The sequence below is a fragment of the Camelus ferus genome, chromosome 4, assembly GCF_009834535.1.
Source record: "Camelus ferus isolate YT-003-E chromosome 4, BCGSAC_Cfer_1.0, whole genome shotgun sequence".
Lineage (NCBI taxonomy): Eukaryota > Metazoa > Chordata > Mammalia > Artiodactyla > Camelidae > Camelus > Camelus ferus.
The window spans coordinates 7,671,726-7,699,436 of NC_045699.1; the positions used below are offsets into that span (position 1 = coordinate 7,671,726).

A 27,711-nucleotide genomic window follows, 5' to 3' on the forward strand; every position below is an offset into this window, starting at 1 on the left:
TGTACCTTCCCATGAGTGATTAATAGGGGAGTCCTTTGGAAACCTTTCTCTGTCCTCGTGGTCCTTGAGCGGTATGCCGAGACGCTCTGTGACCACCCTTCTGGGCCAACTATACCGGCACAACTCCAGATCTACTTCCTGCCTGAGCTGTCAGCCCTCTGCCAAAGGTCTCTTGCTGCCTTGATCCTTAACCTATCTTATGCGGCTACTTCTTGTCCTAAGATCCTTTGACAAATGAAGTCGCAAAGAAAAGAAAAGCAAGGAAAGGAACCAAAAAGGTTTGCACCATTAACAGTGTGACTCAGTTTTCATCCTTATACTTTTTGAAGAGAGTATAATGACTAATTCACCCATTCAAAAGCACGGGTAGCTCTCCATCTATCTATCTGTTGAAATTAAAGTGCACTCCAATGTTACTTATTAAGTTTAAAAATAATTCACAGCACCTTTCTTCTTTTTCTTTGTTTTTTTACTACTACGGCCTTTCTGCTGCTCTTCCATTATCCTTTCCTCTGCCATCTGAGAGCCATCGGCACGACTTAATGTCGACATCAACCATGCATAAAGGAATTCAGAGAGATACCTTAATGGAAAGAAAATGTTAGTTAATGGTCAATGTCTAAATGAGGAAGCTTGGACAATACATGCACTGGTGCTAATAAAGAGGTTTTTTAATAATGCTTTAAAGGTTTTTTTTTTTAAAACAAGATTATTCAATTAGATAATTGCTAGCTTAGATCTGACAAGAAATGAGCATGACAAGTGATTAATTTCCCCTTTCTTGTGGCCATATATGTTGCCATACAATACAGAAGATTTTAAATTCCTATAATGACATGAGTTTTGCAACTTTTCAAAAGATTTCTTGGTGGGGAGGGGTAGGACAAATTAGGGGTATGGGATTAACAGATTATATAAAATGGGTAAGCAACAAGGATTTACTGTACAGCACAGGGATTTATGCTCATTATCTTGTAATAACCTATAATGGAATACAATCTGCAAAAGTACTGAATCACTATGCTGTATACCTGAAACTAACACAATACTGTAAATCAACTGTACTCTAGTAAAAAATAATTTTTCGATAATTACATATATATGTAAATCAAATAAATGTCTATTAAATTGCTTTTACTATATCAGGTCACATTTCACTTAAACCTATTATGTAAATATTTTATTTTCCTATTAATTATAAAACCAAATAAGAGAAAATAAAAAATCATATGCATTATGCAGAACAAGTCTAAAAAATTAATGATTTGCAGGCTTATAATCTACTTGAATTTATTTAATAAGGAAATGTTAAATAGATTATTCTACCAGATACTAAATTTTCTTAAGTTTAAACTAACCAACAATATTTAAGCCAGAAAAACAGTTTAAATCTAGGATACAAATATATTTTCTTTGAATAAAATTAAGGCCCACTACCACATTAAGTGAAAAATCAAAGATTTATAAGAAATGTTACTATGATCACGTCTGAGGGTATGATGCTTATTCCCAAAATTTTTCAAACAGCTGGTAAGGCAAGTTACAATATTAAAACACATACCAAAAAGAACATTTTAAAGCAAAACAAAAACCAACTAAAAGATACACCTGGAATGACTTAGTTACTGTATTTTAAAGCTAAACTGAGCACTATGCATCCTGGCAGCTAAAATAAACCAGGAAATATATATTTTTATTTTATTTTAAAAAGCATGTAACTTCATATGGAGAGAAAATTCCTGACAATGAATTTAAGAAAAACATTTATTATAGTATCTTTGTATAGGATATATACACTATCACCACAAAATGAGGATTTGTAACCTATCTTAATGAGATTTCTCTAGGGAACTAGTGCTACTTTCTACATTTTGACCGACTAACACAGGGACAGGTGAGTACAGGGGAGAGCTGGCACAATTAAGGCCTTCCCTGTCAAAGATCAGGTATCTCAATGAGCTTGTGGTGAGTGCCTTATCAAAATGAACACACAGCTACATCCAAGGAGAGTCAGAGTGCTAATATCCATACCAGTGGCTCTCAGTTGTGATCTCAGGACCAGCAGCAGTGTCACCAGGGAACTAGTCAGAAATGCAAATGACTTGGTGGGCCCTACCCAGATCCACTAAACCAGGAACTCTAGGAAGTTCCCTTCCCAGCAAGTTGTATATTAATGTGCTTTCCAAGTGATTATGATGCAAGCTAACGTTTAAGAAACAGTTTTCTCCTGATTTTAAAAGGGTCCACACGCTTTAGGGATCACCATCCTGAAGAACAACAACGTATATTGTGTAAAAATGTTGGAGCCCAATCTGTAATTTTGAAACTAAAAAGCAGTAAAACAAGCAGACCACAAGGGTACTTGTAAGTAGAACTAAAGTTTCTTTTGTTAACAAGAAAAGGAATGAATCTGCTCAAGTATACAGGTAAATTTCTAATGGAGTATTTATCTGAATATCATTCATTTGCCAGTTCTTTGTGTCAAAAAGCATACAAAATTATATTTTGAAAATCAAGAGCACAAAATCTTCCAATTAGCTCCCTCAAACCACAAAACTTGAGCATGTTCCTCTAAAATGCCTTGTTTGAATAGGACTGTCTAGTGTGAGTTAATAATAGAAGAAATTCCAAGTCGCTGTAACAACACCTGTTGGTAAGGGCTGTCTTCTATGTAAGTGTTGAAGAATATATAAAATATAACACCATTCTCATATTATTATAGTTGATGCTCCAGTTCTATTTTCATAATCAAAAACTACCTGTTAAACAGAGCCCTAGCAGCCATGATAACAAAACCATGTTAACGGTGTAGGAAATGATTACTTTCCTTCCTCCATAACAGTGACTCCATGCAATATACAACATCTTAATTACTAAGTTAAATAATTTAAAAAGATGAGCTATTTTAAGATCTAACATACTAAACTTAGTTGTTTGTAATGGGCAACAATTAGGTCATTACAACTTTAAATTACCGCCATACTTTGCTAGACTAAGAAAGATGCAAGATAACCGAACTCATAAGCCGTCAATTTTCTTTGTTTTCTGTGACAGCTTTTTCATGTCTAAAATATTCTCAAGCGTCCTCTTACTAGGTTTCTCGCATCTTCAAGAAAAGCAAGGAACTACCCTGCTGAAGATCATCTCTTACTAACTCTTTCAAAGTTCCTGAGACAAGTCCTCAGGGCCATAGGTTCAGTAGTGATACTCCCAATAGTAATCTCAGCCATCATTTCTTCTCAGGAGAAAGATCTGGCTCAGAGTTTGAACTTTAAGTACATTCTACAGCTAGTATCTAGCGTCACTGAAGTCAGGGCAAAATGTATGTTAATTTTTCTTTCTGGAAACAGATAAAAGCTCTTCAATTAATCCATTTACTTTGGAGCCACTTTCATTAGTAATTTTTAAATAAATATTCAAATGGCTAGAAAAAATATATTTGCACAATGTTATGACACTTAAGATATTCCAGATAATCTAGCTCTAATTTTCAGTATTTTTCAACTGTCCCACAACTAAAGTTCAAATACACTAAATAAAAAAGTACCCTGAGATTACACTCTGCAGTGCTCTCTCAGATCTTATCTACCCCACCCGCCACCACCGTTAACTCCAGTTGTTCTCTTACCAATATATGTAATAGTACTCGTGCATGCTGTAGAGTTCCAATTCAAAGCCACTTAGAAGATACTGTATCATAATTCGAAGGTTATGGTAAAGGACCCAGGTACCTAAACAGGCCAAATGCTGCCTTTGGGGCTCCTGTTTCAACAGCATAGTGTGAAGGGCTGCATCAACCTTCTCTGCCTATCGCAACAAAACATCATAACATTAACTTTCTTTTTAATGTAATGAAAGAATTACAGGAAAAACCTGCTAAAAATAGCATATGAGCAGAAAATGTGAATCTCACCACCTGAAGAATTCATATTTTCAAATGCACTTCTCGTTAGGTTTACATTCAAACTTCCCATTTCTCAAAGGATAACATTTATTTAAACATTTCCTAAATTAAGAAGATATCTGTTTTATAGTACAAAATAAAACTAATTGACTTCAGAGCTTCAGTTATATTAATAATATTGTTGCTGACAAATTTGAAGATTAATATATTTTTATTATGATGTAAACTTGCTCTAATTATAACTACTGTTCTACACATATTTATAGTTTATCCTGATTTTAAAAAAATAATTAAGATGTTTCTCAGTTTGGATTATTGTTCTGTTTCTTTTTGTAAACCCTTTCTTTGGTATATGTAACCGTTACATCTTAAGTGAAAAGGAAATTAACTACACTGAAAAATTAGTCAAATTACTGTTCCAAAGAATTGTTTTTGAAAATCTGGTGAAGATATATATGAATTGCTTAATTCTGGAAGGGAGGGCAACTTGTTGGTTCTTACCTCATCCTGCAAGGTAGCAAATTCCTCAAGGATATGACCAAGCTTATCTCTCTGTCGAGCCCTGTTATGTCCATGGATCTGAATAAGACTACAGAAGGGCTGCAATACACATACAGTTCGTTAACTGTCAATATGAAATTTCCTGATACTGAAGGAAATTAACATCCCAAGCTTTCAAAATCTGGTTTAAGGGAAAAAAATGTTGTGTATAGAAGAATCCTCGCCTATGCATACTTTTTACATAGGTGTTTCTTTAAAGGAACTCAATACTAGAATCTATCAATAGCTAGAGGAAAGTGGCTGTTTAAGAAACCTGTTTTCATATGGCAAAAATATCTTCCTTCAGTCTTTAGGTATCTTCCCACAATTTCAAGAGGACAGTTTCTTTTCTGCTTGTTTCAAGCCAAAAGCCAACGTTCAAGGCTGACACGTCTGTGCTGCTTATAAATATCCTGGAATTAGATGACGGCTAATACCTATAGGCCCTGCCTAAAGCTCTTTATTCCTATTCCTATCTGTACAGCATTCTCATATAAAGTAAAGCATTTCATGAGTCAGACAATGGACAAGAACTGCTAGGATGCTCTGATTTAAGAAATACGCATTTTATATTTGTGTACTTTGATCAATATAATCTCATTTAATCAATAAGTAGCCTATAAGAAGTACAGAGGCAATTTAACATCTTCACTTTTAAAAAATTGCAAGGTTTATAGAAAAACAAAGTAATCTGCCTGATAATGATAAAATGTATCATTAAGAAAATGATAAAAATAAAATCTGGCCTTCTACTGATGTTCCTTTTATCATACTATATTGCCTTTATATATACAGATATATAAAAATAATATATACATATACATTTAGTAACTGGAATTAGGCACAAACGAGCTATCTATAAAGAGCTTATAATCAAGTAACAATGATTTATGATTAATTTAATCAACTACCAGGCTTCCATTTCCCCAAATTACCTGCGATTTGAAAAAAGTTCATGATCTCATCTAAAAGCAGTAATTTAAATTTCACTACAATCCTGTTCATTAAGGCAGTACAAAGGTAAGTGCCTAGGGATGTTACACACGTCTCTTGTTTGTAAGGTCAAAAATAAGTGACGTTTTTGTGTCTATTTACAAAAAAAATGGAAACTCCTCTTTTCCCAGATGGGGGTCACAGCTCATCCCATTTCTGTGGTCCCCAGGGGTTATGGTGAGAGGGCATCAAAAGGCGCCTCCGTATGGAACAGCCTTCCAGGAGACCACGGGCTGTGAAGCTACCCACTCAGCGGTAAGAGAGACAGGAACTGCCTGCTTATCCAGTGAAGATGAGTAAGAAATGGGAGATGAAAACACAGCACAAATGAATGCTGCTGAAGGCATTATACTCCACAGTTTTAAAGCATCCACCACAATGATCCAAATTTCAGTTCTTACCCGAACACAGTGAGTAACAAAGGAATCGATACAGTCCTTAGCCTGGTGATTATTATATAGGCAGCACCTGTAAGACAATGCAATATTCTTTTTATTCAAACTAAACCGTTTGGCCTACAAAAAGCAGCAGTGGTTACTGTAGGCGCTACCAACGCACAGGGAAGGTGAAAACAAGAAAATGGAACCACATACATTACTAAGTTGAAGACGTACTAGCATTAGATTAGGAAATATTTACACTATTTGTTCTTCACACAACTAATGTGCAGTATTTCCAATTAGCTCTGTATTTGGACAATTAAGAGTTGGATCTAATAAAATCAACAAGGAAAGAAGGAAAATCCCAAAGCTCCACTCCTTCCTGATCCTACTTCAGTATCACCTGTTCCCCTCTAGCTGATACCCTCCCTGGACTGTGCTCACAGTAGTAGTTATAAAGAAAATAGTGCACAAAACCTGAATTTGTTCAAGATGTACCCGTATTTCCAACCAGAGGCCAAAATCATCACCTATACATCCCGCTGGCACCTCATTTTCTGTCCTCATAAAGTGGTTTCCCTGTGGTGCTCCTTATCTCAGTTAAAAGCATCACTTCTTGAGAAAGGCCTTCCTGAGCAGTCTGGGAGGGTCTGCTACCTGCCTGGCCCTGGAGGAAATACAAGGGCTGAACAGATGGAAAGATTTTTTTTTCCTTTCCCTGAGGTGGGAGGACAGTAGCCTTTGCATCTAAGGAGATGGGAAGAAGCAGACTTTGTCCTGGTGCACTGACAGGAGCTGACAACTTACTACTCCTAAGTGTTTGTCATAACTGAGCATAACCAGAGCCTCAAAGATAAACAGAGCCATGATCACACAACGGAAAATGGCTTGCAGCAGCCAGAATAAAGAAAAGGCGGACACCTGGAATAGGTGGCAATGTTTAAAACAGAAGTGCTGGAAGGTCCAAAGTAAGAAAATTACTTAAGGTGACAAAAATAGAGCATTAAAAAAAAAAAACCCTCTGGATTTGAAAGTTAGGATTTTCAAATTTAAAAAACTTAGTAGATGAAAGATGCTCAGAACAGCCTTGAAGATCGAGAGGAAGAATTTCTCATAACACAGCAAAATAAGAAAGAGATAAATGTCACAGGAATACAGGGGGAAAATCTACAAGATACAGTATATAAGGAGCTCTTTAAAAGATGAAGGTGAGGTAATAATTAAACAGATAACAGCATAGGAAAAAATGATCTGATCTGAAGACTTGAGGCTTTTAAAGACTCATTTCCAGATAGGAAATAGTTGAAAATCACACATGCACATTGTGGTAAAACTCCTAAAATAAAGAGACACTCTACAATCCTTCAAAATGAAGTGTCAAAACACTTATAGAGGAAAAAAAGAATCAGATCAGCATCAAATTTCTCACATGTAACACTGAAAATTTTAACACAGTGGAAAAACATTTACAGACTATCATGCAATGAACTTACTTTGGGGAGAGCACCGGAGGACTGACAAAAGACCGAAGTGCATCTTTTACCATGTCTTGCATGAGATGGGTTCCAAAGACCTTCTTGTTATCCACCAGGAAAGTGGTCTTAAAACAAGTGTTATATGTATTAGTAATGCTGTCACAATCTTGACATGTTGCACGTGTGATGCAGCTGCCATTACTGTGACATGAGCATACTGCTTATAAATGCCACAAAATGCAGGAGAAATTAAAATGTACAAAGTTGGTGAAAAAGTTACATAAACCACTGCCTCCACAATGGGTACTGCTTGTTAATCCCTATTTAAGATGTATTCGGATGCAGGAGCACAAGAAATGTGCACAAAAAAAATCTCTCAAGTTCAGAGTAGTTATACTGAACTAGTGAAAATGAACTGACTAGTCTGAATGTATCAAATGAGCTAAGATACAAGAAAGAGTTTCATAAATTATGAAATATTTAATGGTTGCAAATACTAAGCTAGTTGATAATCTTTATCTCTAATCAACACTTTGGAATACAAACTTCCTGAAATTGGAAAAAATATATTTAAAATAATAAATTAATTTACATACATTATTATTTAATAATTTGCATTTAATTTTCTTTCCTTAATGACCACAATTATTTTAATGTTTACTATACCATACCTTACTTGATTTCCTAACACATTTGGACTGTTTCCAGTTTTTGGTGATCATGAGCCAAACAGCTTTAAACATTCGCATGCATACAGGTTTTTAAGTCAATGGCAGATTCTACTTCTCTTGGGTAAACAAGCAAGAGTCAGATTTGTATATTTATTTTTATAACAATCTGCTATTGTTTTCCAAAGTCACTATAGCAACGCATCCTCCTCAGTGCTTTGTATTTTCAGTTTTTCTTTCTTATTTCCTTTTTTATTAATTTAAAGATTCTGATAGGGGAATAATGGTATTTCATCAGGGTTTTATTTTGCATTTCCCTAATACTAATAACGCTGAATATCTTTTCATATTGATTTTTTTTTTACCCATTTTAAAAACTGGGTTGTCCATTTTCTTAGTGTAATATTTACTGAGTTCTTTATATGTTCTAGAAACAAATCCCTTGTCAGACATCACTGGCAAACATTTTCTCCTACTCTGTGGAGTCTTCATTTCCTTAACAGTGTCTTCTACAGAATTAAAGTTTCAAATTTATCAACTTGGCATTATTTTTTATGGATTTTGCTTTTGATTTTATACCTAGGAATTCTCTACCTTCCCCAAAGTCACAAAAGATTCCTGCCTACCCTTTTTCCCAAAAGTTTTATGGTCTCACATATAGTGCTATGTAACAAAAGACTGATTAAAGAACAGGGCTTCTCTGGGTGTGCTCCTCGGTTCCCCTGATCCATGTCCATCAGTTTGCCAATAGCACACCTGTCTTGTGGTCAGGTAGTGTTGAGTTCCCCAACTTTGTTCTTTTTTCTCAAAGTTGTTTTGGTTATAGTAGTTCCTCTGCCTTTCCACATAGTTTTTAGAAGCAGCCTGTTGACACCTACAAAAATTTCTGCTGTGATTTTGGGATTGATTTGAATCTGCAGATCACTTTTGGGGAGAGCTGATGTCTTAAAAAATAACAATTCTTCCAATGAACAAACAAGCAAGGTATTTCTCTCCATTTATTTAATTCTTCTTTGATGTCTTTCATCAATACTTTGTCCTTTTTCAGTATACAGGTCCTACAAACAGGTGTTAGACCTAAGTATCTCATTCTTAATGTTACTGTAAACAGTATTGTTTTCAAGTTTTTGATTTGCATTGTTCATTGCAAGCACATAGAAATATAACTGCTTTCTGTATATTGGCCTCATGTCCTGTGAGCTTGTTAAACTCACCATCAGGTCTAGGACTTCTTTGTAGGTTCCTTGGTACTCTATACAGAAAACCATGTCTCTGTAAGGAAACAGTATTTCTTCCTTGCTCAACTGTAAGCCTTTTATCTCTTTTCCTGCCTTATGTCACTGGCTAACATTTCCAGTTCTATGGTAAGAGTGGAGTGATAAGAGTGGACAGCCTTGCTTTCTTCCCAATCACAGGAGGAAAGAATTTAACCTTTTATCATTAAGTAGGATGTTAGCGCTAAGTCTGTTGTACATGCCCTCCACCAGGTTAAGGAAGTTTTCTTCTATTTTCCTAATTTTGCTGAGAGTTTTGATCATGAATGGATGTTGATTTTTGTCAAATGGTTTCCCCGAATCTATTGAGACTTCAGAGTGTATCATAAATTACACTTCAAACTCTGAACCAGCTTTGCATTCCTGGGATAAAACCTACTTGGTCATGATGTTTCTCCTTTTCCATATATTGCTGGATTTGATCTGATAATACTTTAAGACTTTCATCCCTCCGTTCATAAGGGATATGGGTCTATAGGTTTTTTTAGCTTGAAATGTCTTCAGTTTCAGTATTGAGGTAATGCAGGTGTCATATAATGAGTGTGCTTGCTGCTTTTTTGGAAAGAGATTGTGTAGAATTGGCCTGGAGTTTTGTTGGAAGGCTTTTAACTATACACTCAATTTCCTTGATAGATACAAGATTATTCAAGGTACCCATTTCTTCTTGAGTGGGTTTTGGTAGCGGCCCTCATGAAACTGGTGCATTTAACTTCTTCAATTTATGGACATAGAGTTGTTTGTAATATTCCCATATTCTTCTTTTATTTTGAGTAGGGTCTGTACTAATTGCTGATACTGTTCATCTGAATTCTCTTTTTCTTGTTCTGTCTAGTTAGAGGTTCATCAAACTTAGAAGCAGCTTTCGGCTGCACTGATTTTCCCTACTGCTTGTCTCTTTCCTATTGTACTCATTTCTGCTTTGATCTTTGGTATATCCTTCTATTTGCCTCTAGTTTGATTTGCTTTTCTTTTTCTATTTCTTTTAAAGCAGAAGCTTAAATTATAATTTCAGACCTTTCTTCCTTTTTCACATGAACATTTAACAGTATAAATTTCCCTCTAAACACTGCTTTAATTGTATCCCACAAATTCTGATATGCTGTATTTTCATTTTCATTCAGTTCAAAATATTTTCTAATTTCTCTCAATTCTTCCTCTTTGATCCAAGGGGTTTTTTTTAGAAAGTGTGTGAATTTCCAAATATTTGGAGAATTTTCCAAACACTTCTCTTATTGATTACTAATTTAATTCCAAAATAGTCAGAGGGCATACTTTGTATGATTTTAATTTTTTTTAATTATTAAGGTTTTATGACCCAGAATATAATATTGATGAGTGTCTAACACTGTTAAGTCAATACTTCTATTAAAAAAATATAACACTATCTGTGGAATAACCTTTAAAAGCATCTATCTTTTGTTCCATCAATCAATAAAACGTCAGTACACATTATTTGATGTTTAAAGAAATATTTCAAAACTAAGTGGAACTTACTTGTAATAGAGATCTGGAAAGAACACAAGGTGACTGTTCACTAAATTCACAGAAAAAGTCCTAATAAATACACAGAAAAAAGTAATGTTATTCATCTATTAATAGATTAAATAAAAGCTGAAAATGTCTGCATATAAAGAGTAATTTTTTATTAGACTTTCTGGGAATGATACACTATCAGAGTTAAAATATGCCAAACAGCTAAAGATCATTTCTATAAGAATTGTCTAATTGTATGAACGGAACAATGGACAATTTTAGAGCCTAAAAAAAAATTTTTTTAACAAACTGATCAATAATAGTATTATGCGGGTACCAATATAAAATTCGTACATCATGAAAATAATAGTATCAATAATAATTTACTAGTGACAGAGGTTTACTGTCTATTTCACAGAAATAAATAACGAAGTAACCAGGCAAACTGATTTCACATTCTTTATTCACAATTAATTTTTACACCTTGCACACACTCCTCAAAGTGAATATTCTGCACCAGAGAGATTCTCCTATTCCATATCACAAAGAAAATTAAAATAATCTACCCCACAGGAAATCCCTTAACTTCAGCCTCTAAACCTCTAACCATTCCCACATCTGCACCTAGACCCCCTCCTTGTCCAATTTAACAACAGACGTCCTCCACTTGTACTAAGGACTCCCTTCCTTCTGACTTTTTCACAAACATGACACACTGTCAGTTAGTCATCCTTTGCTCTCCTAGGTATTAATATTCTTTCTCTCTATCAGATCATTCCCATTTTCAACTAAACAGTCAAATTTCTCTTCTCTTTAAAGAAAAGATCATCACATGATCCCCCACTTCCCTCTCAACTGCTGCCTTCTCAGCCAAACTTTCTGAAGGAGCTGGCTGCACCCACCATCTCTACTTAACTCGACCCCCACTCACTGTCAACACATGCAACCTGGCTCTTTGCTTTAGTCACACTTGTCCCCCATTACTAAATCCAATGAACACCGATTTTGGACCTTATTCATTTCTTTCACTTGAACTCTCAGCAGCATGCCTTCCTTCTTGAAAAACTTTTAAAATTACTTTTACGTGTTTCTTCCTCTTTGGCCACTTTTCACTTTGTTCTGTAGGTTCAAAGTTTAGTTCCAGACTACCTTCTTTTCTTTATACCTTTTTCCTCATAAATTTTGTAGTATAAACACTTATGCTTCAATTACTATCTATACTGCAAGAATTCCAAAATTATAACTCGAGGCACAAGACTCTCAACTCTAGCCACACAGCCAATACCTATTCAGTATCTCTACTTAAATACTTTAAATTCAAACTCTACTTCACTAAGACCTTCATTTGACTCTCAAAGGTCCTTCAAGAATTTCCCCCTTTCAATGAATAGCACCATATGTGCATGTAGACTTACAAGGCAGAAAACCAGAGGCCTTCCTGAGAGCTCTCTCATGCCCCCCTATTTAATTCATCACAATATTCTATCAACTTTAGCTCACACATAGCTCTAACACTGACAATCTCATCATCTCCCTGCCACCCTTCTAGTCCAAGTTACCATCCTTTCACTCCTGGACTGTAGAAATGGTTTCCTAATTTATCCCCCTTCGTTTACTCTGGTCCCTTCCAATCTTTCCTCTACAATGCAGCCAAATTCTTAATCAAGTTATGTCACTGCCCTACCCATACTGATCTTGCTTAAAATTCTAATGGTATTCCTTTGCTCTGTGATAAAGACTGAACTCCCTAATGTGGCTTAAATGGTCTTGCCTGGCCTGCCCGCCTCTCTAGCCTCACCAACCCCTCATCCCCATCACTCTATGCTCCACTCTGCTACTTTTCTTTTAGGTTCTCAAATGTATCATGTTCTTTCCATCACAAGGACGAGTATTCAGCTTCCTGCACCTAGAACTGTCCACCTACTGTCCCAAATGAATATTTCCCTAACCATCAGATCTTAGCTTTACCTTCACTTCTCTAAGAAAGACTCTGATCATCTAGGTCAGTTCCTCCATTAGATGCTGTATCTTCTAGTTCATTTCCTTCATACTGCTCAGATCAGGTTGTAATTCTATGATCATTTTTATGCTACACTGTAAGCCCCATGACAACATGGATGACAGGATGACATACTTTTGCTCATCACTGTATAAGAGCCATAGCACAGTGCCTCGCACAAAAAGCATGTTGGCTGAACTCATCAGTGTACATACATACTCGCTATCATAGTTCGTCTGTACTCAATTTCTTATTGCTAGTATATATCCCTAACATGATATACTCTATAAAGTCCACTATTTACTTCATTTAAACTAGCTATCTTCCTAATTACTCCACAGCTGTCAAAAGCATCATCTTTTGGGTTCCTAACCTATGTATTTCCCTTTACTAATGTCACTACCCTCCTCCTTACCATTGTTTTTCTCTATATGCAAAATACCAAAAACTTCGAAAATGAAGAAAAACACAAAGAATAAACTATCACATAGCATTCCACTACCTAGAAATAGTTGTAATTAATATTTTGGTATTTGTTAATCTTTTAAAAAAGAATCTGGCTGAATCTGGCTTTGTCTCTGACAACCATTTCTGTATGCAACAACATATGTGACTATTCCCTTTTTCAATATTAAATATTACTACACTTTTCAATCCAGTTGTTGTAAGTTGCATTTCTTTAATTACTAGTGAGGTTATGCATTTTTCATGTTTGTTTCTTTTTAAATGTATATGCTCGTGTCATTCCCAATTTTTCGTTGGGATGCTTATTTTTATCTTACTGACTTGTAAAAGCACTCTCTAGAATCTGGCACTTTATCCTGATAATAACACGTTTCCTATACAGATCCACCAGACTATCTGGTCCATTATCCTCCATAAATCTAATCTTCTCTACTCTTGGCCCCTGTTACACTCCCCCACATCCACTGTGTCCCGGGTCTTACAGGGGTCCAGATTCTTCCATTACTATGCTTTCTTCACCTCCAGCTGACAGCAGTCCAAGCCTGGCTCCCCCACCTCCCCTCTATTATGGTGTGTCATATGCATTCACCTCCCTGATAAAGTAATCCATAATCTTCTGCCAGAATATCAAATTCCAATTGTTGCATTATAACTTTCTTATTCCAATTTACATTGATCTTCTCCTTTTCTAAAATCTTATAATTAATCTGGTCAAAACAAATATATATTCATATGACAATTCAGGATTAGAAAAGCAGATGCAAAAGAAGAATAAGAAAATCTCTATTCCAATTCCAGATATGACACTAACCAATCATCTAGTTTGGTTATAAAGCCCACAAAACATTAGTTTAGTTGTACAATGAACTGCAACTGATTTATGTCTATGAACTTTTCTACTTTTGAGATTTCTATGATTCTTATGACAGAATAGGAAAAACTACTAAAAGGAAAGGAAACACAAAAGGAGGTAATAAAGGCATAATCAGTGGAAGTTTCACTGAGGAATAAAGACTTAAGCTGGGCTTTAATGACAAAGAATTAGTGGAAAGGAAAATAAAGTTACTATAAGAAAGAGCATAAGAAAAGCACAAATCTTTACTGACCATCAATTACACCCCAGAGGCTGCTGCTAAATTCTAGGAATATAAACTAGATAACGTGTCATCTCAAGGAACGCAAGTGCAGAAGCAACCTGAAACCAACAAGGAACACTTCACAGAGGAAATGACAGGAGGCTAGAACACTGAGGGGAAACAACAGTCAAATGCGTATCTAGGTACAGTCATGCAAACTAAGCTAGTGCACTTACATCTAAATATTCTGCATATTTCTACCTTCCTAATTGTAATATATGTCACCACAGCCTTAACAATTAACAAAACTCCATCCCTGAATGTTTTAACATTCCCTAAATAAACCACGTTTTTCTATATTTTAACTCACGAAAAATATTAATCCAAAATATGCTAGCTTAAAAATGGACCTACTCTTTTACATCCAGTAACTTCACTGTTTAGCAATTTATCTTAAGGGGTAAGGAAGCACATGATATAAACGTTTACCAACAAAGATACTCATCTTAGTATTGTTTGTAACAGTAAAACACTGAAAATGACCTAAATATAATTCAATATGAATGGACTAAAAAAAAATCTGTAGTGTATACTTACAGTGGAATACCACGTAGCCATTAAAATAATGTAGAAATATGTATACTTGTTGACATGAAAAGATGTTCATGATATGGAGATTAGTGATTTAAAAAAAGGAAGTTACCAAACACCATGATCCAATTTTTATATGTAAAAAAACCTTACAGATATGTTCATATATATGTATGTGTGTATATATGCACACATGCATAAACACACACATTTATTTATATAAAAGGTTCTGATGACAGAATTGAGGATTCAAATGTCCATTCTCAAAACTTGGGTGAATTACCTAACTTCTCTGTATTTTAGTTTCTTAATGTCTTCAATAGATAGTATAAAAGCCTTATGAGGATTAAACACAGAAAAAAAAATATATGTACACACACCACTTCATTCTCTAGGTATCACAGAAAATAAGTGAGCAGTATTATTTACCCTTAGGACAGTGAGTCTTTAAAAAATAATAAACTATTCTGTTGTAAAAGTTGTATTTCAGAATAGAGATTGGTACTTACCAGGATACAATGTAAATTTGTTAAATTGACCACCTCACAGACGGTCTTTATTCTGTCTATTAATCTTGCAAAATAGTTGACCATTTCTTCCCTTTTAATTATTTTTGCATATCGAGGGAAGGTGGGTGGAAGTAGTCTCTGATTAACAAGGGGCTCAAAACCCATCATAATTGGATGATCTAAAAAGAAAATAAATAAGTAACATTTTCAACATTTCTCTGAATTTTAAACCTCAAATACTACTAAATATAAAAAGGCTAGTTTCAAAAGTATCTCCAAATTCTAATAATATACTCTAAATGGATTTGTAATTTACGATTAAAAATAACATGCAGGTTTAATAATCAAAAACTGTACTTCTTACATGGTGATGGCAGTGGTGACAGAGAGGTTTCTACCTCAAAATTAGCTCCAAGCCAAGAATGGGATAAAACAATACATTTAACATAGTCTCTCAAATAAATAAATAGATAGATAAATAAAAGGGCAATGCCTTTTATTAACCATGAGATTGTGAAGAAAGGTCAAATGGGAAGATAAGTGTAGGCTTATCTTTCCTTCAATCACTGAACTGTAGACTCAATTCAAACTCAACTACATAGTGATGTAAAACAGCAGACAGCAGTCCCCCACCTCCACCTGCATGAGTCTGGAATGCACTTGGCACTGAAATGTACTTCCAGAATAATATAACTTATCACAAGAGACCTAAGGGTGAGGTCCGCTTTCCCATTCTCAGTCCTCTGACGATCTCCCTTTTCACACTAGTACAAAGCTCCAAATTGTCTTTTTCAACTTGAATATCCCTGCCACTTTTATAGAAAAAAGTGTCATACTCCAGTGTAAACTATGCACTGTCAGACTCTGTAGGAGCTATTTACAAATCTAGAAATTGTGGATAACTGATAAACATGAAATTCTGTTCTGTCTGGTAGAGATTCAACTGACTTCCTCTATAGGAAAAAGTTTTGCTTCCATTTATAATTTATTTCAATATTGCACTACCCCATATAACTAGTGTGTTTTAAAACGTTTCATGTCTGGTTATGTTACTTAATGAGCTTAACAAAATCTTTAACACATGTTCACCTTTATATCTGTGTAAGTCATGGTTTTACCTTTTTCCAAAAAACCATTTTTTAATACTCCCTATTTTCTAAGCACTGAAAGACATAAGTAAGCACAGTGACTACAAATACCATGTCCTTTTATGCCTCTTTACTTATACACAAACTATTTCTCCACCTGTAAAACATACCCCCCTGTTCTTAGCCTGGGAGACATGGTACAAGCTTGACTTCTCTCTCATCCTCGGTCCCCCTCCCCAGTACTTTCTATATACACTATTACACTGTCTAAGTGGGATTACATCATCTTGTCCCTGTCTCTGAGTTCTCTTGAAAGCAAAACCATGCTTGGATCCCTAACACCAAATGCCAGGTTCATTAACAGGCACTGGACACACGTTTGCTGAATGACAAAATATGCACGCTCAAAATAAAATGAAAGACTGCCATCACTATCCCAGTTTGAATTTCTGATTCACAATACTACATTTAGAACTAAGGTAACAGTAGTACCAGCTTCGTTACCACATGAACATGAATACATTATGGGCTTTAATGATAAATACACAGAATCCAGATATTTAAATAGTACATTACACTTATTTTCTCTCAAAGCATTCTAACATGCATCTAAAATTATTCCTAGTAATATTCTTTAATTTTTTGGGGGGTGGGATAATGAGGTTTATATATTTACACAGTTATTTATTTTTTAATGGAGGTACTGGGGATTGGACCCAGGACCTTGTGCATGCTAAGCAGGCACTCTACCACTGGGCTGTATCTTCCCTCCCACCCTTTAATTCTTAATACACCTATTTTTAGGCTTTAAACCACAGTAGAAGATAGATAATGGCCACTCACGGAAATTTATATTACCATGAAAAGAAGCAACTATTAATGGGAAATGGTTAACAAACACAATGTATTCTGTACACAATTTTATACAGACTAAAAAGTTCAATATGAAACATTAACTTTTGAAACTAACTCAGCCGTCCTCACAGCTGAGGTTTAGCAGCATCCCTGACCTCTATCCACTACGTGCCAGGAGCAACCTCCTAGCCGTGAAATGGATAAAGACACTGCTAAATGTCCCTGGGGAGCCCCCGGTGAGAAACACTGGTCTAGATGAACACCAGAAGCAACTATAATTCAGTGAGGATAAGCTCAGGATGTAACAGGAGCATCTAACCCATGTAAAAATTAGATGAAAGACTTCACAGAAGTCTAAGAAAAGACCTAAATGATAAGTTAGTCAAAGGACAAAATATTAAGACAAAGCATTCCAAGCATATCAAAGGCTCAGAGCTCAGATAACATGGCTGCTTTTCCTTTTCCCTTAGGGAGCTGCAATTTTCCAAGTCATAACTTCTCTGATTTCAGGAAGTAAAAATAGATGCATATAAATAGAATGGGGACAAAATCCCTACGCATAAAGTTAGAAGTTATCTGTATGCTCTATTCTTTGCACACACTTAAATTTTCCACCTACATTTTTCTGGAATAGTCCTTGTTAATGGTTAATAATTAAAGTGGTTCCTAGTAGCTATTTTTAAGTCTCAGCTGTTGTTGAATCTCATGCATAAGGACTTTGTAACCATCCTATACCAGAGATGGTAACTTGCCCAACTAGAAAAGTGCATAGGAACTGAGACATAACAAGAGATCAAAGCCGTTATTCAACATATGTAAGAGTTAAGCAGGAGAGGGGATAAAAGCCAGGCAGGAGTTTGTATTTGATTTCATGGCAACATAAGTCACAAAGTGTTAAAGGAAGCCTTCCCATATCCACTCCCCCCAGAATAAACTGCCCTAACATTTTCCCACGGAATCTCTATCACACAATGTATCTCAGACTGTCTTATACTCATCTGTCTTACATTGAAGCACCTACTAAATGATTTAAGCCCAGAAAAGATAATTCACATCACTAACCACTGCGTGCTGTGCTCAGTAAAGATTTCCTGAATTAAACTGGATACAGATCAGGCAAGACAACTTCTAGACTCTCTTCTGATTTTACACGTCTGTATGTGTACAAAAACCATCTTGGTCTTCCAGTTAACATACTTCATAATACATAGATGCTTTTCAGTACATAACAAGATGATCTTCTCTTCACATTAGCACTCTTTTAAGAATAAAATAATAAAGTACAATTACTATTTTCAAAACATTATGGCACACTGGTTTATGAGTGTTTCAGTTACTATACTGCTTGGTAGGTAACCTGCCCTCATGATCAGAAGGAGAGTATTACAAGCAGCACAAGGTCCACGGGTAAGAGATTTATAATAACGTGCTTTGATTTAACTTAACAAAGTTACTCTAAAATTAATTAAATGCCAAAACTAAGGTCTGGAAATGTATAAGTCAAAAGACAGAGACATTATATCATCTTAACGCAACATGTCTCTCCCAAGTCATAGAGGCAATTTACAGTCAGACTTACTGAAATAATAAACTTTAGATGCCCTGAAGTTGGAGGGAATTCTAGAAAACAATGCAGAAGCTGCTGAGGTTTTGTTATGTTAAACTGCACTTCTTATGGCTACTTGATTTCTTTTATAAAATGTAGTAACGTTACACTACCTGAAGTAAGTCAGACACAAAAGGACAAATATTGTATGATCCTGCCTTTGTACGGTACCTAGAATAGTGAAACTTAGAGAAAGAAAGCAGAATGGCGGTTGCCCGGGGCCTGGAGGAGGGTGAAATGGGGCGTTACTGTGTAATGAGTATGGAGGTGGAATTTGGGAAGACGAAAAGTTCTGGATATGGGCAGTGGTGACAGCTGCACAACAATGTGAATGTACTTGATGCCACCGAATTATACATTTAAAAACAGTTAAAATGGCAAACTTCATGTTATAAATACATCAATACAATAAAAAAAAGTTATAAAAAGGCCTTGAAACACAACTGTTAAAGCCTCAAAAAACATGGCCTTAATGAATATTCTATGATAATCACTGGTCACAGTAAGTTATATAAGCAACACAATATGCATAAAAGTAATGTTATATGCACATCTACATATTTTGAAGTTTTTTTTCTTTTGGTGTGTAGTTTTGAATAGGTATCCATGCAACAGTTTGAAAAAGTTTCAAATGCAACAAAAGGTTATACACGATGCAAAGCAAATCTTCTGCTCACTTGTGACCCCCAGTTAATCTCTTGAGAACGAACCACTACTACAAGTTTCTCCAATAACACTGGAAGAATTCAGTATCTCATTTTTAACAATGGATAGGTCATCTACACAAAAAATCAGTAAGAAAACACTGGAGTTAAACGACACGTTACACCAGATGGACCTAACAGACATACATGGAATGTTTCATCCAAGAGCAACATTCTCAAACACAGTGAATATTCTCCACAACAGATCATATGATAGAACACGAAACAAGTCTTAACAAATTTAAGACAGAAATCATACCAACTATCCTTTCTGACCACAATGTTATAAAACTAGCAATCAATAAGAGGAAAGCTGGAAAATCTATAAATATGTGGAAACCAAACAACATATTCCTGAACACCAATGGGTTAATGAAGAAAACAAAGGAGAGTTTTTTTTTGAAATCCTGAAACAAATGAACATGAAAAAAACATACAAAAAGCTACAGGATGCTGCAAGTGCAGGTCTGAGACGGAAGTTTATAGCGATAAACGCATAATTAGGAAAGCAGAAGATCTCAAATAACAATCTAACTTTACACCTCAAGGAACCATAAAAAGAACAAATTAAGCACAAGTTACCAGAAGGAAGGAAATGAAGATCAGAGTAGAAATAAATGAGAGAAAAATAATAGAAAAGATCAACAAAACTAAGAACTAAGTTTCTGAAAAGATAAAATTGACAAACCACTTTATGTCTTTTGATTGGAAAGCTTGGCCCACTTACATAGGTATGGACTTGCCATCTCCAGTTTGTTAATTGTTTTCTGGTTGTTTTGCAATTCCATTGTTCTGCTCTTCCTTCTCTTGCTCTTTTCCTTTGTTATTTGATGATTTTCTCTAGTGGTATGCCTCCTTTTCTTTTTACCTTTTGCGTATCTACTAAAGGTTTTTGCTTTGTGGTTACTATGGTCCTTGCATAAAACATATTTAAAACAGTCTATCTGAAGCTGATAATAACTTCAAAGCTGCCCCCCCACCCTGATATTTTACGGTTTTGACTTCATAATTTTGGGGGAAGGGTGGTATAGCTCAGGGGTAGAGCACATGCTTACCATGCACAAGGTCCTGGGTTCAATCCCCAGTACCTCCATTAAAAAAAAAAGAGGGAGAGAGAGAAAAGATATTTGTGACTTCACAATTTGCAATATATAGTTGCATATCCACTAACAAATGATTGTATAGTTTATTTTTAACACCTTTTGTCTTGTAACCTTCATACCAGAGATATGTGATTTATCTACCATTACAATATTAGAATATTATGAATTTAACTATATTCACCTTTACCAGTGAGTTTTATACTCTCATGTTTTCCTACTAGTAATGAGTGTCCTTTTGTTTCAGCTTAAAGAACTCCTTGAACATTTCTTGTGAGGTTGTCTAGTGGTGGTGAACTCCTTCAGCTTTCGTCTGGAAATTTTTTCTCTCCTCCTTATTCTTAAAGACAACTTTGCTGGATATCCTTGGTTAGCAGTTGTTTTGTTTTGTTTTGTTTTGTTCTCCCTCAGCACTTTTAATATATGATCCCCCTTCCCTTCTGGCCTGCACAGTTTTTGCTAAACTATCTACTGACAGTCTTAAGGGTGTTACCTTGGATATAACAAGTTGCTTTTCTTTTGCCGCTTTTAAGATTCCTTGTCTTTAACTTTTGACAATTTAATTATAATGTGTCTGAGTGTGGGTCTCTTAGGATTCAACTTATTTCAAAATCTCCAAGCCTCCTGAATGTGGATGTCTGTTTCTTTCCCCAGGTTAGGGAAGTTTTCAGCCATTATTTCTTTGAATAAGCTTACTGCCCCATTCCTCTCTCTTCCCCTTTTGGAATCCCTATCATGTGTATCCTGGTCTGCTTGATGGTATCCCACAAATCCCACGATCTATCACTACTCTTTTTCTCCCCTACCCTGGATGAATTTCACTGCCCTGTCTTCAAGTCCGCTGACCCTTTCTTCCACTGATCTAGTCCGCTGTTTAACCTATTTAATCTTTCAGTTCATTTCTGAATCCTTCAGCTCTGTGATTTCTCTTCTGTACTTTTTGAAATTTACTGCCTCCTTGTTGAAATTCTCACTTTGTTCATGCATTTCTTCTTGACCTCAGTGACCACCTTTAAGACTGTTGTTTTGAACTTTCAATCAGGCAAACCACTTACATCCATATCATTAAGATCTGTTTCGGAATATTTACCTTATTCTTTTGTTTGGAACATACTTCTGTTTCTGTTTTCCTTGACTCTCTGTGTTGGTTCTGGGAATTAGATAAAACATCTTCCAGTCTTGACAGAGGGATCTCATGTAGGAGATGAATTTTGTCATATAAGAGATAAACTTGGTCACTCAGCCCAGCACAAGTTCATAGTTGGCTCTCAAAGTTTTGTGACCATCCAAGCCTCCTCTACTCTCAGTGGCTCCGAGTAGTTGAGAGTGTGCCAAGACCCATCAGTGTCCCCAAGGAAAGGACCACAATCAGTACCTAGATGCAAGCTAATTAGAAGCTGGACCTTCAGGCAGCAGCTGGGGAAGTTATGTAGTTAAATCCTTTCTAAGGAGAAACTGGGAGAAGGTTGTTTTTGCCTAACCCTTCTTTGCTGGGCCTGGGTATACAGCCATGGGGAAGAGTGCTCTACAACCATTAGTAACTATTTGTTTGATACAGCCCTGTGAGACTCTTGAATACATGCCCCACTGGCTATTATTGCCCAGTGATCTGGGGGCCATCCCCCCAGGTGGCAGCTACAAAATCTTGGGCACCAGATGTGTGTATAAGCTCCTTCTTGGGAGACACTGTCAAATGGGTTTTATTATTGGAGTGGGCTAAAGGGAGGTGGGAGAGATGCCTGCTGGCTTCTCTGGTCTCTGGGGACGATCTCAGGCAGCCCCTAGATGTCTTCTAACTTAGAAGCTTGGCTGTCAGGCAGCAGCTTTTGAAGTATGGAGATAAACCTATTTCAGGGAAAGAATGGGAAATGAGTGATTCTGCATGCTCCCTGTGCTGAGCCCTGGGGAGTAGAGCCAGTTAAGGATTGATTCTTTGCAACATGAGTCTTTTAGGACTCATGAATGGAAGCCCCTGGGAGGAGGAGCCAAGATGGCCGAGTAGAAGGGCACTCATAGCTCCCCTTCTCCCACAAATACACGAAAACTCACATCCATGGACTCACCCAGGCAACCAGCGCACCGGCTGAACTCTGAAAGAACATCGCCTTCTTCAAAAAACAAAGATGCCACGAATTTGGTAGGAGAAAAGGAAAAAAGAAGAAAAAAGCAAAACGGTGCGGGACCAGTCCCGCGGGGAAGGACCAGCAAAGGAGGAACAGCGCTTGACTGCTGGGTCTTCCCCTCTCCAAAGGAGAGGCCAGCAGGACGGAGGGGGCGCCTCCGAGGCTCAGAGCTGCAAGAGCACCCCTTGATCGACAGAACTAAGTTAAACAGGCACAGAGGGCCCCTGTGACACCCAGCCTGAGATGTGAGCCGGCAGCTGGGGGCCGGGACAGGCTGCCTGAGCCGGGCGGAGGACTGGGGCAGCGGCACTGAGGCAGCCCCGGGGGACTGCAGGGTGCTGTGCGATGTGGCTGGGAGGGGATACAGAGCAGAACAACCTCAGTCCCCCCACAAATTACGAAAAAAGCAAAGCAACACTGTGGGTGTGGCCTGGGGGGGGAGGGGCGCTGTAGCCTTTGTCTCCTCAGACCTGCAGCGCCATTACTGGCGCTTCTCATGAGAAGAGAGGTGAGGAGCAGCCACAGCCGCCATATCCTCCTGTGCGCAGCCCCCGGGCGGGGGCAGGGCTGAGACCTGAATCCGCACCAGGGGCTCCACAACCTCCCAGGCAGGACTGAGACTTGTTTACAGCCTGAGGTAGATAGGATTTTTCTGCCCTGGCACCTCAGAGAACTCACGCCGCCAAGACAAACAAATAGCTGAGTTTTGGAATGGAGCAGGGGCAGGGCTGTTCCGTGGTCTTCCCTGAGCCCGCCTATAGAGCGCTGACCCAAGGCGGAGCCAGCAGCTGCACAGAGCAGCGAAGCGACTGGCGCTGGGGAAGGGCAGGCAGCCACCCGCCTTCCTGGTAGGAACGCAGCACCTGACCGTGGTGCTGGGAGGGAATGCAATCCGCCCGCCTACCGGGCCAGTCTGCAACATCTGACTGTGGCATCAGGATGGGGAGTGTCCCGCCCGTCCACAGTGAAGGAGAGCAGCACCTGACCCAGCGTTGTGAGGGAGCATGATATGCTTACCGACAGGCACTGGGAGCAGCACAGACGAGGGCGCCAACGGAGGGCCTCTGGAAGCAGCAAACTGAGTTTGCGAAACAGGCCGAACACAGAAAGACCTCTCAAAATCATTAACAGCACACAGTCTTCAAGAGAACACATCCTTTTTTTTTTTTTTAAATCTTTTTTATATCTGTTCTATTTTCTATTACCTTTTTAATTTTTACTTTTTAAACAATTGTATATGTCTACAGTTTTAATCCCTTTAAAATTTTTAAAAAAATCTTTTTATTATTATTATTTTTAAAATCCACCTCATTTCATTTTTAATTCTCTTGGTTTTGATCTCCTGTTATTGATTATACACAGGTTTCAAATATTGTTTTCTGATTTTTTTTCTCTTTTTAGGTTTTTAAAACATGTCTCAACTCGATTGCTATCCTGCTTCAACTTGCTCTTCAATTATTGGTTATACACTGTTTTCAAATCTTTTTTTCTCCATTCTTTTAAAATTCTCTTTTTTAAGTTTTATTCCTGCATAGGCTTTAAATAGATAAATAAATAAACTCCTTAAGGACCACAATAGATAACTAATACTCCTTAAGCCACAGTGCCAGAAAGATATGAGCAATACGAAGCAGAGGAACGACTCCCAATTAAAAGATCAAGAGAAACCCCCTGAAAGCACGATCAAGGAAATAGACATTGATGGCCTACTAGATGAAGATTTCAAAAAAGGAGCGATCAAAATAAAAGAAAGGAACTAAAAGAAATAGTGTTTAGAGATATAAAATAAGTCAAAAATGAAACTGAAGCTATAAGGAACCAAGTAGAATTGGTAAACTCATTGGCTGAAATGAGAACTGATCTAAAGGCTGTACAAAGCAGGCTAGATAATGCAGAGGAACAAATAAGTGACCTAGAAGACAGGACAACAGAAAGCACCCAATCAGAAGAGCTGAGAGAAAAACAAATAAAAAATAATGAAAACAATATAAGGGGCCTATGGGATAATATAAAGTGTGCCAATCTACACACAATAGGGGTTCCAGAAGGGGAAGAAAGAACAAAGGGGATTGAAAAGGTATTTGAAGAAATCATGACTGAAAACTTCCCAAACCTAAAGAAGGAATCAGATATCTAAGTACAGAAGGCTCAGAGGGTCCCAAACAGGAAAAAACCCAAATAGACTCACACCAAGATATATCATAATCAAGATGGCCAGAGCCAAGGATAAATGATCCCAAAGGCAGCAAGAGAAAAACAAAGAGTGAGTTACAAGGGAACCCCCTCTAAGGCTCTCAGCTGATTTTTCTACACAAACAGGCCAGAAGGGAGTGGCAAGATATATTCAAAGTCCTGAATGAAAAAAAGATGCAGCCTAGGATACTCTATCCAGCAAGGGTATCCTTCAGAATAGAAGGAGAGAGAAAGAACTTCACAGACAAGCGAAAACTAAAAGAGTTCAGCAACACTAAACCCATGCTAAAAGAAATACTGACAGGTCTACTCTAAATAGAAAAGAAGCAGGATGCTACAAAAATGAGAAACTCGTAACTGGAAAGGTGATAACTACCATGAATTACAAACAGAATAAACACAAAATTGTAAAAGAAGACATCTAAATCATTAAAAGTGGGAGAGGGAAGCAAGGAGATATAGAGAATTTTTTTTCTTTTCTTTTTTAAATTTTTTGTTCTCGGTAGGATGGGTTTGAGATTATATTACTATCTGTTTAGTAGAAACAGTTATAGTAATGGGTTAATAGACTTACAAAAAAGGGTAACCACAAGCCAAAAACTTACAAGTGAGTCACAGAAACTAAATAAAATCCAACATAATACAAAGGAAAATTACCAAACCACAAAAGGAAGAAGAAAGGAACAAAGAGGAAATACCAAATAAACTGCAAAAATAAGTTCAAAATGGTAATCAACACACCTCTATCATTAATTACTGTAAATGTTAATGGACTAAATGCTCCAGTCAAAAGATGTAGAGTGGCAGACTGGATAATAAAGCAAGAACCTTCAATATGCTGCATACAAGAGACCCACTTTAGGGAGAAGGACACATATAGATTGAGAGTCAGAGGATGGAAAAGGATATTCCATGCAAATGGAAAAGCCAAAAAAGCAGGTGTTGCAGTACTGATTTCAGACAAAACAGACTTTAAAACAAAGGCCATAAAGAAAGATAAAGAAGGACATTTTATAATGATTAAAGGAGTGATACAAGATGAGGATATTACACTCATTAATATATATGCACCCAATATAGGAGCAGCTAAGTACATAAAACAATTACTAACAGAGATAAAGGAGGAAATTGATGGGAATGCAATACAACTGTCAGAGATTTTAACACCGCATTAACAGCACTAGACAGATCTTCCAGACAGAAAATAAATAAGGCAACAGAGAAATTAAATGATACAATAGAAAAATTAGATTTGGTGGATATTTTCATAGCATTACAGCCCCCCAAAATAGGATATACATTGTTTTCAAGTGCACATGGAACATTTTCTAGGATTGATCATGTACTTGGGCACAAAAGAAGCCTCAACAATCTTAAGAAGATAGAAATTATCTCAAGCATCTTTACTGACCACAAACTAGAAATCAACTACAGAGAAACAAAGGAGGAGAAAAGGAAAGCATGGAGATTAAACAACATGGTATTAAAAAACCAATGGGTCAATAAGGAAATCAAAATTGCAATTAAAAAATACCTTGAGACAAATGAAAACGAAAACACAACCACATAAAATTTATGGGATACAGCAAAGCCAGTGCTAAGAGGGAAGTTTATAGCGATACAGGGCTTCCTCAGAAAAGAACAATCTCAAATAAACAATCTAACCCACCAGCTAAAAGAACTAGAAAAAGAAGAGCAAAAAACCCCAAAAGGCAGCAGAAGGAAGGAAATAATAAAGATCAGGGAGGAAATAAATAAAATAGAGATTAAAAAAAAATAGAAAAAATCAATCAAACCAAAAGCTGGTTTCTTGAAAGAGTAAATAAAACTGACAAACCTCTGGCCAAACTCACAAAGAAGAAAAAAGAGAGAGCACAAATTAGCAAAACAAGAAAGGAAAATGGAGAAATTACAACAAATAAAATACAAATACAGAATATCATACAAGAATATTATGAAAGACTATATGGAACCAAAATCGATAACCTAGAGGAAATGGACAAGTTTCTGGAAACATACTGTCCACCAAGACTGAACCAAGAAGAAACTGACCACTTGAACAAACCAATCACTAGAAATGAAATCGAATTAGCAATAAAAAAAAACCTCCCTACAAATAGAAGTCCAGGACTGGATGGCTTCACCGGGGAATTCTACCAAACATATGAAGAAGAACTCATACCAGTCCTTCTCAAACTCTTCCAGAAGACTGCAAAGGAGCGAATACTCCCAAACTCATTGTATGAAGCCACCATCACCCTGATACCAAAACCAGGCAAAGACACTACCAAAAAAGAGAATTATAGGCCAATATCACTGATGAACATAGATGCCAAAATCCTCACCAAAATACTAGCAAATAGAATTCAACAGCACATAAAAAAGATTATACATCATGATCAAGTGGGGTTCATCCCAGAGACACAAGGGTGGTTCAACATATGCAAATCAATCAATGTAATACATCACATCAACAAGAGAAAGGCCAAAAACCACATGATCATCTCAATAGATGCAGAAAAAGCATTTGATAAAATTCAACACCCATTTATGATAAAAAACTCTCACCAAAGTGGGTATAGAAGGAACATATCTCAACATAATAAAAGCTATATATGACAAACCTACAGCCAGCATAGTACTCAATGGTGAAAAACTCAAAAGCTTCCCACTAAAATCTGGGACAAGATAAGGA

The 27,711-nt window shown here is 36.7% G+C and overlaps 1 protein-coding gene and 1 non-coding gene across 5 annotated transcripts in view; one reads left to right on the forward strand and one right to left on the reverse strand.

Moving 5' to 3' along the window:
- NAA35 (N-alpha-acetyltransferase 35, NatC auxiliary subunit) overlaps nt 1-27,711 on the reverse strand; it is an 84,732-nt gene that overhangs the window by 5,981 nt on the left and 51,040 nt on the right. For all 4 annotated transcript variants that reach the window (XM_032477483.1, XM_032477479.1, XM_032477482.1 and 1 more), the window contains exons 12-18: nt 15,348-15,526; nt 10,729-10,788; nt 7,311-7,417; nt 5,839-5,905; nt 4,406-4,504; nt 3,629-3,807; nt 447-583 (exon numbers count right to left, since the gene is read on the reverse strand). In XM_032477483.1, coding sequence (XP_032333374.1) covers nt 447-583; nt 3,629-3,807; nt 4,406-4,504; nt 5,839-5,905; nt 7,311-7,417; nt 10,729-10,788; nt 15,348-15,526 — 828 coding nt within the window. The remainder of the gene's footprint in view (nt 1-446; nt 584-3,628; nt 3,808-4,405; nt 4,505-5,838; nt 5,906-7,310; nt 7,418-10,728; nt 10,789-15,347; nt 15,527-27,711) is intronic.
- TRNAG-ACC lies at nt 20,622-20,693 on the forward strand. Its single transcript has one exon. It is a non-coding gene; the product is annotated as a tRNA-Gly (tRNA).